The sequence below is a fragment of the Rhamphochromis sp. 'chilingali' genome, assembly GCF_963969265.1.
Source record: "Rhamphochromis sp. 'chilingali' genome assembly, chromosome: 19".
Lineage (NCBI taxonomy): Eukaryota > Metazoa > Chordata > Actinopteri > Cichliformes > Cichlidae > Rhamphochromis > Rhamphochromis sp. 'chilingali'.
In genome coordinates, this window is record NC_137946.1 from 18,838,331 (window position 1) to 18,854,977 (window position 16,647).

The following is a 16,647-nucleotide window of genomic DNA, read 5'->3' on the forward strand; positions in this document are numbered from 1 at the left end:
AAGATTGTTAGAGTAGAATAAAGTCTTGTGTTCAAAACATATTACAGTTAAAGTACTCATAAAAAACACAATGGAATAGTCATACATTATTCCAGTTGTTGCGTAATCCATTGTAAATACAATTTAAATATGGAAAACTATGAGAAACATTTGCAGCGCTCATTCTATGGCCTTTGTATTAAAGAATAGGAAGAAAAATCAATAAAAATTTATTTGACTGTGTCCAACAGATTATCTGCTTATTTTTTTTATGTGACTACATGAACATGTATACTGAAAATACTTTAGAACACAAAAGTTGTTTTAAAATACAAAAAATATTTTTGTAACATTCTTGACGTGAGGTTGTATTTTAGCATTGATTAAAGTTTTCAAAATAAAACATTTAAAGAAGAAGAAGTGTTTAAGTGTCATTATGTAGGTGTATGGGGAGGAGGAAAGTTGTAGTGGGGAACTGAAAATATTTTGATCTAAAAATTGGGGCACTGCAGCAAGACGAAAGGCTACAACATTTTTTAATCAGGATTATGCAGGAGGAGTAGTTATGTTACATCAGTGGAGAGTACGGGATAGAAATAAAATGTCTTGAAAACTTGAGTATTATTATTATACATATTGTATATATTTCCTCTCTTTCTCTCTACACACACACACACCCATATATGTATATATATATATAATTATGTCTTCCTGTGTTGTCTCTGTATTGTGACTGTTTGGGGGAATGGCTTTTTCTCTGCTGACTCCTGAATGCATTATTGCTGTTGGAAAACCTTGCAGTGACTCTAAGTATCCCATCGTTTCATAGTTCATAAATGTTTCTAAAATGGGTTCATTCACAAAATATTGAAGTTTGGTGTGTGTGGGGACAGACAAGACAGACCAGACAAGTTGCTCACCACGAGTGGTGTGGAAAACTAATCAGAGCAAATAAAGAGGTAAATATAGAGCATAGCAGCAAACCACCATTCTTCAACAGGAGATCTGACAAGGTTAAGGTGCAGACTGAGAAGTAGCAGTGTGGGTGCGATAATAAACTTTGACTGTTCTACTTACAATCAGCTGTTCACTGTTTCACAATGTTTCTGCCACCATCTAGTGGTTTGAAATTGTACTTAACTGTATTAAATATTAAAAAAAACTCAAACACATTTTTAATATTGAATTTTTTTCTCTCTACTTAAGATAAATTTGTAGGAAGCTTGCCTTTAGTTCTTGGTCTGTGCATTTAGTGGTCTTCTATGGCAAACCTCTACTGATTGGCATATTCTGTCACATTTTTTGTCCATCACATCAACACTGTGGTGCTGTTTTTTCACAGGAAACTAAATGCAATATGTGAAGTGCATACTCTGTAAAATTCTAAATAAAGACTCTACTTTACAGACTCTATTGTAGATCGGTCAGCAATCTGCTAATGAATCTAAATCTTAAAAGAAGTTTATTGATACATAAAATATTGATACATAACGTAATTAATCAAACTTACCTTTCAGGGATTGTTGCAATTTCAAATTTACCAGCGTAACTCATGAAACCCTGCACTGTACACATAAATCCACTAGAGGGCACGCTCTCATCATAATACCAGGATTACTGTCTTTCACTGCATCATGTGAATCGTGAACTACAGCATAATGTGCTGATATAATTGTATACAGAAGAGTACAGAACAAATGGCACACTGTTTGAAGTGTATGTTTTGATACCCATGTTTAAGTTATTCCTGATGACCTGAAAAAAATGGTGACAGACATTACAGAATGATATGCTAATATTACATAATGAGTGTAGATTTATTTTATATACACTCAACAAAAATATAAACGCAACACCTTTGTTACTGCTCCCATTCCCCATGGGATGGACGTAGAGACCTAAAATTCATTCCAGATACACAATATAACCATCCCTCCCAAACAGTGGTCACAAATCAGTCCAAATGTGTGGTAGTGGGCACATCTGCTATATTGAGATAATCCATCCCACCTCACAGGTGTGCTACATCAGGATGCTGATCTGACATCATGAGTAGTGCACAGGTGTACCTCAGACTGCCCACAACAAAAGGCCACCCTGGAATGTGCAGTTTTTTGCGCTATTGGGGGTCTGGGGACCCAGAACCGGTCAGTATCTGGTGTGACCACCATTTGCCTCATGCAGTGCAACACATCGTCGCATGGAGTCTATCAGATTGTCAATTGTGGCCTGTGGAATGTTGGTCCACTCCACTTCAATGGCTGTGCGAGGTTGTTGGATATTCGTGGGAACTGGTACACGCTGTCGTATACGCCGGTCAAGCACATCCCGAACATGCTCAATGGGTGACATGTCCGGTGAGTATGCTGGCCATGCAAGAACTGGGACATTCTCAGCTGCCATCTGCCCTGAACAATGTGAACCATGATTCATCCGTGAAGCGCACACCTCTCCAACGTGCCAGACGCCATCGAATGTGAGCATTTGCCCACACAAGTCTGTTACGGCGACGAGCTGGAGTCAGGTCAAGACCCCGATGAGGACGACGGGCATGCAGTTGAGCGTCCCTGAGACGGTTTCTGACAGTTTGTGCAGAAATTGTTTGGTTGTGCAAACCAATTGTTCCAGCAGCTGTCTGGGTGGCTGGTCTCAGACGATCTTGGAGGTGAACCTGCTGGATGTGGAGGTCCTGGGCTGGTGTGGTTACACGAGGTCTGCGGTTGTGAGGCCGGTTGGATGTGCTGCCATATTCTCTGAAACGCCTGTGGAGACGGCTTATGGTTGAGAAATGAACATTCAATGCACGGGCGACAGATCTGGTTGACATTCCTGCTGTCAGCATGCCAATTGCACGCTCCCTCATTGCTTGTGGCATCTGTGGCATTTTGCTGTGAGACAAAACTGCACATTCCAGGGTGGCCTTTTGTTGTGGGCAGTCTGAGGTACACCTGTGCACTACTCATGATGTCAGATCAGCATCCTGATGTGGCACACCTGTGAGGTGGGATGGATTATCTCAATATAGCAGATGTGCCCACTACCACACATTTGGACTGATTTGTGACCACTGTTTGGGAGGGATGGTTATATTGTGTATCTGGAATGAATTTTAGGTCTCTACGTCCATCCCATGGGGGGCAGTAACAAAGGTGTTGCGTTTATATTTTTGTTGAGTGTATATGGTAAATGGCCTGTATTTATATAGTGCTTTACTAGTCCCTAAGGACCCCAAAGCGCTTTACATATCCAGTCATCCACCCATTCACACACTGGTGATGGCAAGCTACATTGTAGCCACAGCCACCCTGGGGCGCACTGACAGAAGCAAGGCTGCCGGACACTGGTGCCACCAGGCCCTCTGACCACCACCAGTAGGCAACGGGTGAAGTGTCTTGCCCAAGGACACAACGACCGAGATTGTCCAAGCCGGGGCTCGAACCGGCAACCTTCCGATTACAAGGCGAACTCCCAACTCTTGAGCCACGATCGCCCCATATATATATATAAGCAAATAAAAATTGTGTAATGGGTCCAATTTGTAATACCATGAGTTCACAGTGTGGCACGGGACAGTTTAATCCAGGACTAGAATGCTCTCATAATGAGTGTTTATGCCAAATGATATCAAACAGCTCTTTTTAGAGTTCATAAATGAATTTTTAAATCATGTATAAGAGGGTAGGAAGATTGTACACTAGGTTTTACAAGACACATTTTAAGAGGAAGAAGACCTATCCTCACAAATTATCCTGCCCTGTTTTACCTAAGACATGATTACTTATGGTTTATTGAAAGTAAAACTTAATCCTCTTACCATCTATGCTACTTTTGACTCATCCCATATTCACAGGGGTTGCGCACATGTCCCTTTTGGGAATATTTCTCAACCTGTCACAGTCCCAGCTTTTAGCTTGTTAAACTTGTTAAAGACTCTCAAAATGTGAGAATAAATGTATCCAAAGGTTTCACTTGTCTCTCTCCAAAAGTTGATTCTGTTCATCTGGATGTAGCGTTTTGTGGGAGAAACGTTTCGTCACTCATCCAAGTAACTTCTTCATTCTCCTGGGTGAAAATCAAATCTCAGGACGTACTACATTGTACGGATCACATTAACTCGGTGGACCGACACATCAAATTCACCAGGGAGAATATGAAAGTGGAAGGTTAGCCTTCTTAGACTGTGAGATTTCCATCAGTAATGGGGGACATCTAAAAGCTGATGTGTACCGTAAACCTACACATACGGATCAGTATTTAAGGTTTGACTCTCATTATCCACTGGAGCACAAACTGGGTGTCATCAGGACGCTACAACACAGAGCGAACACCATCCCCACTGACACAGCGGCCAGGGAGGCAGAAGAACAGCACATCAAGAAGGCCCTGAGTAAATGTGGTTATTCCAGCTGGACTTTTGTCAAAGCTGGAAAGGCATCTAAAGAAAACTCCAGCCGATCCAGGAGAGAAGGACAACGGCTGCCCAAGCAAAAACCTGTAGTGATCCGTATGTGTCAGGAGTATCGAAGCAGTTGAGACACATTTTTTCTAAACACCGGGTCTCTGTGGCTTTTAAACCCCAAAACACGCTGCGCCAAAAAATTGGTCCACCCCAAGGATCAGGTCCCCCGACACAAACAGAGTAACATACAACAGTATGTATGTAACAACAGTGTATGCTGTTAAGTGCTAGGAGGATTGCCAGGATTTATACATCGGGGAAACCAAACAACCTCTGGCGAAGCGGATGGCACAACACAGAAGAGCTACCTCGTCAGGCCAGGACTCTGCAGTCTATTTACACCTACAGGCCAGTGAACACTCTTTCAATGATGAGGATGTACACATCCTGGACAGGGAGGAACACTGGTTTGAGCGCGGAGTCAAGGAGGCCATTTACGTGAAAAGGGAAAGACCATCTCTGAATCGAGGAGGGGGCCTAAGGGTACATCTTTCACCATCTTACAATGCTGTGATTGCAGCCATTCCCCAACTCTCTGTGAATGGTACTCATGGCCAATGATCAGTGGTCTTTGATCAGCAGGTTTTGGTCAGTGGTTGTTGTTCAATGGTCATGAGAATTTGCATAATTATGATTAAGGAACTGACCTCCCAGCCCATTGTTCCTTCAGTGGGCTGGTTTCAGTCATTATGCAAATGTACTGTTTATAAGATTTGGGGAAAACTGCAGTCAGCTGAGACTGAAGAAGTCACTTGGATGAGTGACGAAACATTTCTCCCACAAAACGCTATGTCCAGATGAACAGAATCAACTTTTGGAGATTTACTTTCCTGGATGATTGAGAATGCATCAAGACGCTTCACTTGTCTGTCCAAATATTTCACCATGAACCTAGCATAATGAAAGAAAGGGGACGAAAAATAATAATTAACACAAAGCAAAGATACAGTCCACCACTGTGCTGTGTAATGTATACAAGGCCACCCTAAACTCTAGCCAAAGACATCCGTAGAATGATACTCAATTTACAATTTAAAGCAACTTTTGAAGTAATGTGTTTTAATGCTCTGTAGTACACTTAAATATGTTAGCTGAAATTAATACTCAGCTAACTAATTGATCAAACTTACTTTATCTAAAAAAAACGTAAATTTTGTTACATTTGTAAGTACGACACTCGAGTTTGAATGAAACACTGAAACAGATCATGTGTTAATGATTGATTAATTTGGACAATGATGCTTAGTTAGATGAATTGGGGAGAAGTGTACATTTTATTTTTTTTAATGCGGAGTAAGTTTACATACTATAATTTGTGCACATTTACAATTGTAGGATATTTATTTTCAACTATTTCAACTATTATAACTACTGTAGTATTTAAAATGTTTTAATTTTATATCATATACATCTGTAACATGTCTCCTGCAGAAGAAAAAAAAGCACATGTTTGAGACATATTGTTGTTATGGAGGAGTTTGAAGACTCACGGGAAAAAGGAGTTGACAGTAGACCATCATTGCAGAATCCTATAATCTACTAAAGTTAAGGCAGAGCTAATATCCAGCAACAGCAGACTCTACAAGCTCTACAAAGACTGATTTAGAATTGATTGTTATTTTATGCATTAACTTTAGTTAGTTTAGTTTTAACTTTAGTTCTGAACAGTGTCAGTGCTCTGGTTTTTATATCTTTGGTTTTCAAAGAATATACAACAGGATTGATACAAGGTGGGATGCATGAGGCCAGCGACAGACTCAGAACCCGCTGATCTGGATTAACAACACCCAGAAAAAAACCAACTGTGAAAATAACAATAAGAGGAATGTAAAATATAGCAACAAGAATGAGATGCTCAGCACACGTGGCCAAAGCTTTCACCCGACTGTCCACAGATTTCATCCTGAACACTGTGATCAGGATGCTGACATAAGACAGAAAAATGAAAGTAAAGGGGAAAAAAAGTAACAAAATACTGAAAAAGGAAGCTGCAAACCACTGCATTGTGTTATCATTACAGGCAAGCCGAAACACAGGTGCATAGTCACAGAAATAGCTGAACACTCTCACAGACCTGCAAAAAGAGAGTCGAGTCATTATACCTGTTGCAAAAGCTGTTATTCCCATATTAATAATCCACGATACGCTGACAATACAGCACATGCTTCTCACAGTGTTGATGGAGTTTTGACGCAGAGGGAAACATATTGCAATTAACCGGTCATAGGCAAGTATAGCAAGAGCAAATGACTCCAAAGATACAAACACATAATAAACATACATCTGTAGCAAACACAAGTTAAATGGAATGAAGTTGTTTTTGATGAGAAATATTTTTATCATGCTGGGAATGGTACAAGTGTTAAGAAACAGATCAATAACTGCAAGGTTGACAACAGCCAAAAATTTTGGAGTGTGCAAACGACGAGTAGAAGCAATGACATAAATCACCAAAATGTTAAACAGCACTGTAACACCATAAACAAACACCAGGAAGATAAAGTAGACACTGATGAAAGGAAATGTCTCAAATCCAATGATATAGAAACCTGGAGGATGAATGATAGCAGAGCTGTTTAAAACAATCCTTTGTAAAATCATAGTTGAACTCCACCACCTGTGTTTGAGGACTACCTTAATAGTCTAAGGAACAGAAAATCATATTGTTACGTTAAATTACAGGTACAATTCACATGGCAGTTTAGTGAGCACATTTGAAGTCATGCATGTGTTAAAGGAGTGAATGCAGCTCACCTGATGTTTTCTGAAAGGATTGGACAGCACAGGCTGCAAGCATGTGGCTGCATGTCTGACCTCTTTACAGCGAAATATATACAGTATTTCTACACAGATCTCATGAGGCGATGCTTACAACTGTACCCAATTATTTGCACTAATTTGATCCATAGAGAGAGAACTGTGGCTTACTTTGATCACCAACTTTTCTTTTCCTCAAAACAAACTCATTCTAATTAATGTTTTAATGTTTTCTAAGTTGAAGCGTCTCACAGGACTCATTTTAAAATGTGTCTGACCAAGTTGGGGAGTTGCTGAAATATTATTGAGGTTGTAAACATGGGAATAATGTTTCTTTGACAAAAAAGCCAAGGAAAGTTTCTTAACATTAGTCCAAACAACCTTGTTTATTTAACAAATGTCAGAGTTTTACAAAATGGACAAACTATTTGTTGCTTTTCTCCTCTTGTTTGACGAGGAATATAATATACGTATATGTAGAATGAAAGTCTGAATATATTGAATGAAAACGGATGTTAAGGAGGCTCTTGCACTATCCTGTGTTTATATATGTATGTAATATTTTACTATATACTATAGTATAATATTATATATGTGATGTCGTTCTATGAGAAATAGCACTATGAATAAGTCTACAGGGAAGCAGTTTCTAAGTAATTAAGACATAATTCTATGGAAAATGCTAATACTAGTAACAGGGTTCGGTACGGTACTAGAGATGATAAAATCATAGAAGTCTGTATGTATTGAATCTGTAGGAGTGCTAAATAAGGAATATGTGGAATGAAATCTGAATTTCCTTTTTATAAACTTGGTAAATAGACTGGTTCTTATGCTGGTTCTTTCTACTCTGAGTGCTCAGAGTGATTTTATACAAGTTGTCTCATTCACTGATTCATACAAGCATTTTTTTCTGTTCTTTTCCTATGTAAGTGTTTTCTATCTAACATTCACAGACATTCATACTGCAGTGGAGCAGGATACAAACCGGTGGAGAGCAACTTGGTTTGTATGAATTACTGAGTGAAGTGTAAAAAATATATGTCCAAATGGGATGCTGAAAGAAATGCAGTTTATTAGTCTTTTGGGGGGAAAAAAACATGTGAAAAGAAGAACTATGTAAAGCTACACTCCTTGAGGCCTGTTCAACTGCCAGGCCTGGCCAAAGTTAAAAGAACTCATGGGGTCTCTGTATTTCAGCCAATATTTCCAGTGACTTTAGCACTAAAGCCTTCTGACCGAACACACTGATTTACTCATGAAATTTAATCTTTTTTCATCAACAAGCTCCTCTTCGACCTGTACTCTTCAACCACCTCCTCCACCTTCACCTAACTCAGAGCTGTTGTTCATTTAACGTCAAAACTGAATAATACTTCACTTAAATAGGACATGAAGTAAATATAACTCAAATTTGCTTACTACTCATACTTAAAAACAAGGAACGCAATTAAAATGCAGGTCACAATTTTATTAAAAATGAAACCAAACTTTAATTGTGCAGATTCTGTGTGGAGTTTGCATGTTCTCCCCGTGTTTGCGTGGGTTCCCTCCGGGTACTCCGGCTTCCTCCCACCGTCCAAAGACATGCAGCTTGTGGGGATAGGTTAATTGGATAATGCAAATTGTCACTAGGTGTGAATGTGTGAATGAATGTGAGTGCGAATGGTTGTCTGTCCCTGTGTGTTGGCCCTGCGACAGACTGGCGACCTGTCCAGGGTGTACCCGGCCTCTCGCCCTATGACAGCTGGGATAGGCTCCAGCGCCCCCCGCGACCCTGAAAAGGATAAGTGGAAGCGAATGGATGGATGGATGGATGTTTGGTAAATAAAAACGGTTAAGTGCTCTCTGAATATATAAATATTCCAGAACCCAGAGAAGCTTGGAGATTGGCGAAATATATATACATCAACAATTTTCCAAGTAAATATATTGCTAAAGGTGCTGTTGACATGGAATTCTCAGCAGATGTCAGTAACAACTCATCCCATCCACACATGCAAAGCAACAAAAACCATAGATTTCCTTAAATTATTTGCAATAATGAGTAATGACAAAGGGAAAATGTACTGAACACGCTAACTGAAATTTCTTTAATATGTCATACAGAAGCCTTTGTGGACAATGACAGCTTTTAGACGCCTTCTGTATGGAGAAACTAGTCCCATGCATTGCTCGGCTGTGATTTTGGCCCATTCTTCTACACAAACAGTCTTCAAATTCTGAAGGTTGCCTCCTAAGAACTCTGACCTTTAGTTCTCTCCATATTTTCAGTTGAATTCAGGTCAGGTGATTGGCTTGGCCATTCTAGCAGCTTTGTGTTCTGTCTCTAAAACAAACAGAGAGGTCCCCTGGCTGTCCGCTTAGGTTCATTGTCTTGCTGAAGCTTCCACTTATGTTTCATCTTAATCATCCTGATAGAAGGCAGCAGATTTTTATAAAGAATGTCTCGTTACATTTTTCCATTCATCCTTCCTTCAGTAATGTGTCGTGTTCCAGTGCCACAGCCCAACACCATGATTTTCCCACCTCCAAATTTCACCTTCAAACTTCACAATTAGTATGATGTTTTTGGGGTGATATGTGCTGCCTTTTCTCCACCAAACATAGTGTTTATTATGGCATCCAAAGAGTTCAATTTTTGTTTAATCTGACCAGACTATATCCTCCCATTCTTTTACAGGCTTGTCCAAATGTTGTTCAGCAAACTGAAAAAGCACCTGCAACATGCTTTTTCTTTAGTAATGGAATCTTGTGTCATGAGTGTGCATATAGGCCATTGTTTTCTTTGACACAATTGTAACTGCTGATTTTTTTCACTCCTCTGTGTGAAATCTTTCGGTGAGCACTTGGTCGTGGCTGGTTTATGGAGAAATTGTGTTCTTTCCACTTCCGGATTATGGCTCCAACAATGCTCGCTGGAACCTTCAGTAGTTTAGAAATTCTTTTGTAGCCAGTGCCATCTGTATCTTTTGGTGCAATAAGGTTGCAAGGGTCAAGGACTCATTGGTTTTACCCATGATGAGATGTTTCTTGTGTAGCATCAGTTGGGACTGAACCAGCTGACATTAATTTGCACAAAGTGGCAGGATTGCTTACTAATCACTGATAGATTACAGCTGGTGTCAGGTTTTTTTGCACCTCCCTTTCGTCATGTGTTCAGTATCGTGTCATGTGTTCAGTACTGTGTCATTTCTAACTAATTACACATATTTTATGGACATCTGTGGTTTGATTAATTTGCATGTGTGGACTGGATGGGTTTTCCCGACATCTGCTGAGAATGTTATGTCAATAAATAAATAAATATATTTAGAAATATATTTAGAAAATGGTGACAAGTTCAATACTTATTTTAACCATTGTATACATATGGAGTGTTACTTATGATGTGACAGTTAGTTAGTTTAGTCACAAAATTAGTCTAGTTAAATTAAATGAAGCTTATGTGTAAATCTCCTTCTAACAAGCTCTCCTTATTGAAATAACAGATGTGAAATCCTGATTGGTTCATAAAAAAAACTTTCAAATTAATCCAAATTTTAAAACTTCAATATTCACATTTAAAGTTCCATAATTTATCACAATGCTACTTATTACCTCATAAAAATGGTGTAAGTATTATGAAAAAAATTCACACAAGCCACCAAATTAATAATATGAAAACATAATTAACAGAATAGTGAGATAGATGGATTTTATAAGTAGTACTTTAAGTAGTTTAAGAGTAAAGACATCACAGACTTTGTCGCTCCTCTTCTTGAATGATGTAAACATTATAGACTCAGGTTTACAGCACATTACCCTGTTGTCAGCCTTCTTGACACTGATTCTCTAAACTAAAGGTTTCAAATATAAGGCATGGGGGCACAAAACAGCATAATCCAGCCAGGCTAGAACATGTGAAGGAAGGAAAAACATTATTTTCATATGATTAACAGCTTTTCCTATTAAAAAAAACCCCTCCCCTATTGCCAATCATGGTAAACCAGAAGAAGTAATAGATAAATGATTAAATGACAGAAAAGTTCCTGTTTTTCACCACCTATAGATAACCTTTGTTTTATAAATACAGGACAGTCTGGACAATAAGGTACCAGAACTTTTTCTTTAACTCTACACATGTAGAAAACTAAGACATACAGCTAAAATACCACCTTGTTTTCTTGTATTTAAAACTTTATACACTGAAATAAAGGACAGTTTCATTCATCTAGCCCATTTAAGAACAAAGTGGGCTGTATGTGCCCCATGACGTGAAATCAGTTTGACATTTCAAACTATTTCAGTCTATTTATTATGTTATGCATTAACTTTAGTTTTTCTGAACAGTTTCAGTGCTCTGGTTTTGATTGCTTTGGTTTTCAAAGAATATACAACAGGATTGATACAAGGTGGGATGCATGAGGCCAGCGACAGACTCAGAACCCGCTGATCTGGATTAACAACACCCAGAAAAAAACCAACTGTGAAAATAACAATAAGAGGAATGTAAAATATAGCAACAAGAATGAGATGCTCAGCACACGTGGCCAAAGCTTTCACCCGACTGTCCACAGATTTCATCCTGAACACTGTCATCAGGATGCTGACATAAGACAGAAAAATGAAAGTAAAAGGGACAAAAAGTAACAAAACACTGAGAAAGGAAGCTGCAAACCACTGCATTGTGTTATCATTACAGGCAAGCCGAAACACAGGTGCATAGTCACAGAAATAGCTGAACACTCTCACAGACCTGCAAAAAGAGAGTCGAGTCATTATACCTGTTGTAAATCCAATTACTCCCATAACAAGAAACCATGTTATACTGATAGTACAACACATGCTTCTCACAGTGTTGATGGAGTTTTGACGCAGAGGGAAACATATTGCAATTAACCGGTCATAGGCAAGTATAGCAAGAGCAAATGACTCCAAAGATACAAACACATAATAAACATACATCTGTAGCAAACACAAGTTAAATGGAATGAAGTTGTTTTTGATGAGAAATATTTTTATCATGCTGGGAATGGTACAAGTGTTAAGAAACAGATCAATAACTGCAAGGTTGACAACAGCCAAAAATTTTGGAGTGTGCAAACGACGAGTAGAAGCAATGACATAAATCACCAAAATGTTAAACAGCACTGTAACACCATAAACAAACACCAGGAAGATAAAGTAGACACTGATGAAAGGAAATGTCTCAAATCCAATGATATAGAAACCTGGAGGATGAATGATAGCAGAGCTGTTTAAAACAGCCCTTTGAAAAATCATAGTTGAACTCCACCACCTGTGTTTGAGGACTACCTTATTAGTCTAAGGAACAGAAAATCATATTGTTACGTTAAATTACAGGTACAATTCACATGGCAGTTTAATGAGCACATTTGAAGTCATGCATGTGTTAAAGGAGTGAATGCAGCTCACCTGATGTTTTCTGAAAGGATTGGACAGCACAGGCTGCAAGCATGTGGCTGCATGTCTGACCTCTTTACAGCGAAATATATACAGTTTACCTATACTGATCTCATGAGGTGATGCTTACAATATAATGAGAAAAACATTAAACAATATCCAATTATTTGCAGTAATTGGATCCATAGAGAGCAGAATTGTTGCTTACTTTGATCATCAAACTTTTCCTGTCCTTAAAATAAACTAATTCCAATTAATGTTTTAATGTTTTCTAAGTTGAAGTTTCTCACAGGACTCATTTAAAAAGCTGTGTCTGACTGTGGCTTTCCCTACACTTTTTTTTCCAACAACAGTTCTACTAGCCCATTAAAGCTTTTACCACATTTGTAGTTCAACCTCTTCTTTTCTGATGCAGCTGGATTTTGCTGGAAGCTACAGAGAGAACTCCATGAAGAGAATACAGAGGAATCCCAGATATAGTCGCTATCAAAACTTTAAGACTACTTGAAAAATTGAAAAAAAATATATATCATATTTTGCATGGTTGGATCTTAACAAGGTTCCAAGTAGAGCTTGAACATACAACAAGAAGAAATGGGAGTGAGACGAAACATTTATTTGAGCATGCAATTTATTGAAAACAACACTTAAATCGAAACAGGCTGTTTTAAAGCTGATGCAAGCGTTTCCATGAGGTGAGCAGGTGAGTGGGAACATTTCTCCAAGTGGTGAAGACGACACGAAGGGCATGTGCTGTCTGGAACTGTTGTTCATTTTAGTAAACTTCCCTTGCCATCCATCCTCAAAGGTTCTGAATTGAATTTAGAATAGGGGAACAAGCAGGATGGTCCAAATGAGTGATGTTATTCTCCTGGAAGAAGTCCCTTGTTCTGCGGGCATTGTGTACTGTACAATGTCCTGTTGAAAAGCCCAGTCGTTACCACACAGATGAGGGCCCTCAGTCATGAGAGATGCTCTCTGCAACATCTGGACATAGCCAGCAGCCGTTTGACGCCCCTGCACTTCCTGAAGCTTTACTGTTCGACTGAAGGAAAAAGCACCCCAGACCATTATGGCCCCCCCTCCACTGTGATGCGTAGAAAGCATCTCAGGTGGGATCTGCTTGTCATGGCAGTAACGCTGGAAACCATCAGGACCATCAAGGTGAAATAAAACTTTCTTCCACTTTTCAATGTCCCATGTTTGGTGCTCTCTTGCAAAGTCCAAACAGTCAGTTCTGTGGTGTTCAAAGAGACGAGGCCTTTGCAAGATGTTTTTTTTTTGTTTTTGAAGCCCTTCAGTCTCAGATGCCATCTGATAGTTATTGGGCTGCAGTTGGCACAGGTAACGGCCTTAATTTGGGACAAGGATCGTCCAGTGTCTTGACGAACAGCCAATTCGATCCTCTGGCTCAGTACTGGTGAAGTTTTTGGTTCTTCCACTTGACTTTTTTGTTTCATACCCCTTACGATCATTTAAGAAGTTCCAAATGACTGTCTTACTGCATCCCCCCTCAGTAGTGATGGCACGCTGCGAGAGACCCTACTTATGCATTTCAACAACCCGACCAAGTTCAAAAAGGGAACTTTTTTTTTGTCATTCCCATCAGAACATCATGACAGTGTGACTACCTGACAGAAAATGACAATGAATCGACAGTTTTGCACAGACTTGGCATTTTAAAGGCACGCGTTCCTAAACTTTTGATCAGCTGTATTTTTTAAGTGGTCTTAAACTTTTGATAGGGACTGTACGAATACAGCTCACATTTTTGGATCCGTGCACAGATCTGTACACAGTTGATCACATATTTACGATTTGTGTGAAATTTGTCTCAAAACTCACATTGCATGTAGGACATGCACAGAAGTTTTTTTGACAGACTCGTGAAGCCGAAATCAATAAATTGTGCGTAAATGATCCTTTTTTCTTACAGGCTTTGATGCACACATTTGTAAAATAGTTTTGTGTGTTCAAATTGCTTTGTATTTGTGTGATGAATTGCAGCACGCATTTGTGAATCCTCAAAAGTTACACACAAATTACTGCACACATTTGTAAATCTTAGCTTATGCTTGTGGATCATGCTGTACACATTTGTAACACTTTTGAGGCAAATTTCTCTCCAGAGAACTCTTAATAAACTCTGTATAACTCTTTTTTTTTGGGGGGGGGGGGGGGGTTAACACCCATGGCTTGAAATAATGTTTTGCTTGTGATGCTTAGACAGTGATTTCATAGAGGAGACATCAAAACTTTTTCATTTCAAAGAGTTTACAGACCATTATTCATATCTGTGGCTTGCACAGTTTTGTATCTACCTAAAGCTAAACACCAAAGATTCCAGGGGTGTTTTATTGCTTTGGCTTGAAGTCATGAAAAATACCAAAGTTTCAGATTTTCCCCTAAAAATGTATTTGTGGCAAGAGTCATGGTAATTTCATGCTACTATAAAAAGACTGAAAACAATCTTTTCATTTTTATTTAAAGAAAATACATTACTGACCAAAAATAAAGCGTTTTACCTGAAAAGATAACTTTCAAATGCACTTTGATTCACAAATCACATAGTATGGCATTTCTTTACATACATACACACTTAAACACAAGCTAACTGAAGCTAAGAGATATTTCATATTGCCTATTAAATCCCAATTATCAGTCAGGCTCTAAATCACACACTTGAGACTGTAAGTAGGGGTTTTATGATACTGCTAGAGCTTTATTTTCAATTCTAATGATTAAATTAGGTACAGTCTTTGCAATTTAAGGTTGTCAGTCAAGTCCCAAACATAGCACTGTATGTGTTTGCAAGATGTTCTGTATTCAGCTGGCCGCAGACTTGGTGGAGGGCGGCTGACGCTGCCTCAGCTGTTCTTTTCGGGCCTTTTGGAAATTCATCATGCAGTCTTTGAACGTCTGAACTTGGCTTTGACATGCTCGCCAGTCCTGATGTTCAGCCATGCATTCCTGGATGGCGTAGTGAAGCTCAGCGCAGCCAGTGCGCGATATCATCTGTTCAACAGGGTCATCCTCATCATCTTTACGGCTGCGGTCATGAGGTGACGCCATCCTGTGTGAATACAACGTCCTGACTCAGTCACACTGCTGACAAGAATACAGGCTGTTATTAATAATGAGAACACAAAAGAGCTACTGCTCAGGCCTGTAGGCATCTTAAAATCTGTAATGTGAGAGATCTGTATCTTAGGAGTTTTATCTAATAATACAGTTGTTAGTTTTCGTCATTTTTATGAATTATTGTGGTTACTTTTATACATCCGCCCTTTCTAAAGGTCCTTTGTAACCTATACAAATGCTTTTTTGTTTCAGAATTCAGTGTTTTGACCCGAGTTGTGAAATATCAATTCAATATTTACAGTGCTGAGAAAAAGTATTTTTGCATCTTGTCACACGTTTCAGATCATCAAACAAACTTTGAAAGAAAGATAAAAAGAGTAAATACAAAATACAAAACTTTGATTATAACTCTTTTTCTGGTAATGTTTACCTGAGTGAAATAACACTGAACTCTTCCAACTTTAAATTAGTTAAGCAACGTTGGCCTAAACAGTGTCAGGCTACCCTGGACGTTTAGCTACACTGACGTTACAACACAGCTGTGCCGTCGTTTCGTGTTCCTGGACAACGCCTGTTAAACACCTATGAGGATAAAGAAACTACCCCTTGTACCTACCTATTAATTGTCTCTCGGCGAATGTCTCTATCGAGGCACTTTTGTCCTAATCTTCATAACTTCAGGCTTTTTACAACCAACCTGCACGGACGCTGCAGGGGGTAACATTTCAGTGACGGACGAAAGTGTATCAGTAAAGTACTTCCGTCGCTGGTGACTTTGGTTCCGCTGAGCAGCGAGAACGTGCACGTCATTGGTTTCTATCACTAATAATTAGTGATAATGCAAAAAAAAAAAAAAAAAAGGTCTGTTTTCAGGGTCAGCGTAGAACTGCTGATATATTATATTATGACACACCATTCTAATTCAAATTAAAATGCATAATTAATGATACATTGATTAATGTTAC

General features: G+C 38.9%; 3 protein-coding genes across 5 annotated transcripts; all 3 read right to left on the minus strand.

Moving 5' to 3' along the window:
- Nucleotides 1-6,058: 6,058 nt before the first annotated feature.
- On the minus strand, nt 6,059-7,039 carry LOC308387146 (olfactory receptor 2AT4-like; the record flags this gene model as incomplete). The annotated part of the gene is made up of 1 exon (XM_080867042.1): nt 6,059-7,039. One exon carries the CDS (start codon nt 7,037-7,039, stop codon nt 6,059-6,061), a length of 981 nt encoding a protein of 326 aa, XP_080723168.1.
- A 4,458-nt stretch (nt 7,040-11,497) lies between these two features.
- LOC308387148 (olfactory receptor 1496-like) lies at nt 11,498-12,460 on the minus strand (the record flags this gene model as incomplete). Its single annotated transcript, XM_080867045.1, has 1 exon — nt 11,498-12,460. The coding sequence occupies one exon, from the start codon at nt 12,458-12,460 to the stop codon at nt 11,498-11,500; it is 963 nt and encodes a 320-aa protein (XP_080723171.1).
- A 2,579-nt stretch (nt 12,461-15,039) lies between these two features.
- Nucleotides 15,040-16,417, minus strand: coa4 (cytochrome c oxidase assembly factor 4 homolog). Of its 3 annotated transcripts, none has more exons than XM_080866038.1 (2): nt 16,299-16,417; nt 15,040-15,674 (listed from the first exon to the last, which is right to left on the minus strand). In XM_080866038.1, the coding sequence occupies exon 2, from the start codon at nt 15,671-15,673 to the stop codon at nt 15,428-15,430; it is 246 nt and encodes an 81-aa protein (XP_080722164.1). In that variant the 5' UTR covers nt 15,674; nt 16,299-16,417; the 3' UTR covers nt 15,040-15,427. The 3 variants fall into 3 exon arrangements, with proteins under 3 accessions (XP_080722164.1, XP_080722163.1, XP_080722162.1); XM_080866037.1 differs by having other exon boundaries at nt 15,040-15,706; nt 16,299-16,411; XM_080866036.1 differs by having other exon boundaries at nt 15,040-15,709; nt 16,299-16,411.
- Nucleotides 16,418-16,647: the final 230 nt, after the last annotated feature.

What these genes read in the sequence shown, in the direction of transcription:
- coa4 (XM_080866038.1), bottom strand. Translation starts at nt 15,673, where the DNA reads ATGGCGTCACCTCATGACCGCAGCCGTAAAGATGATGAGGATGACCCT.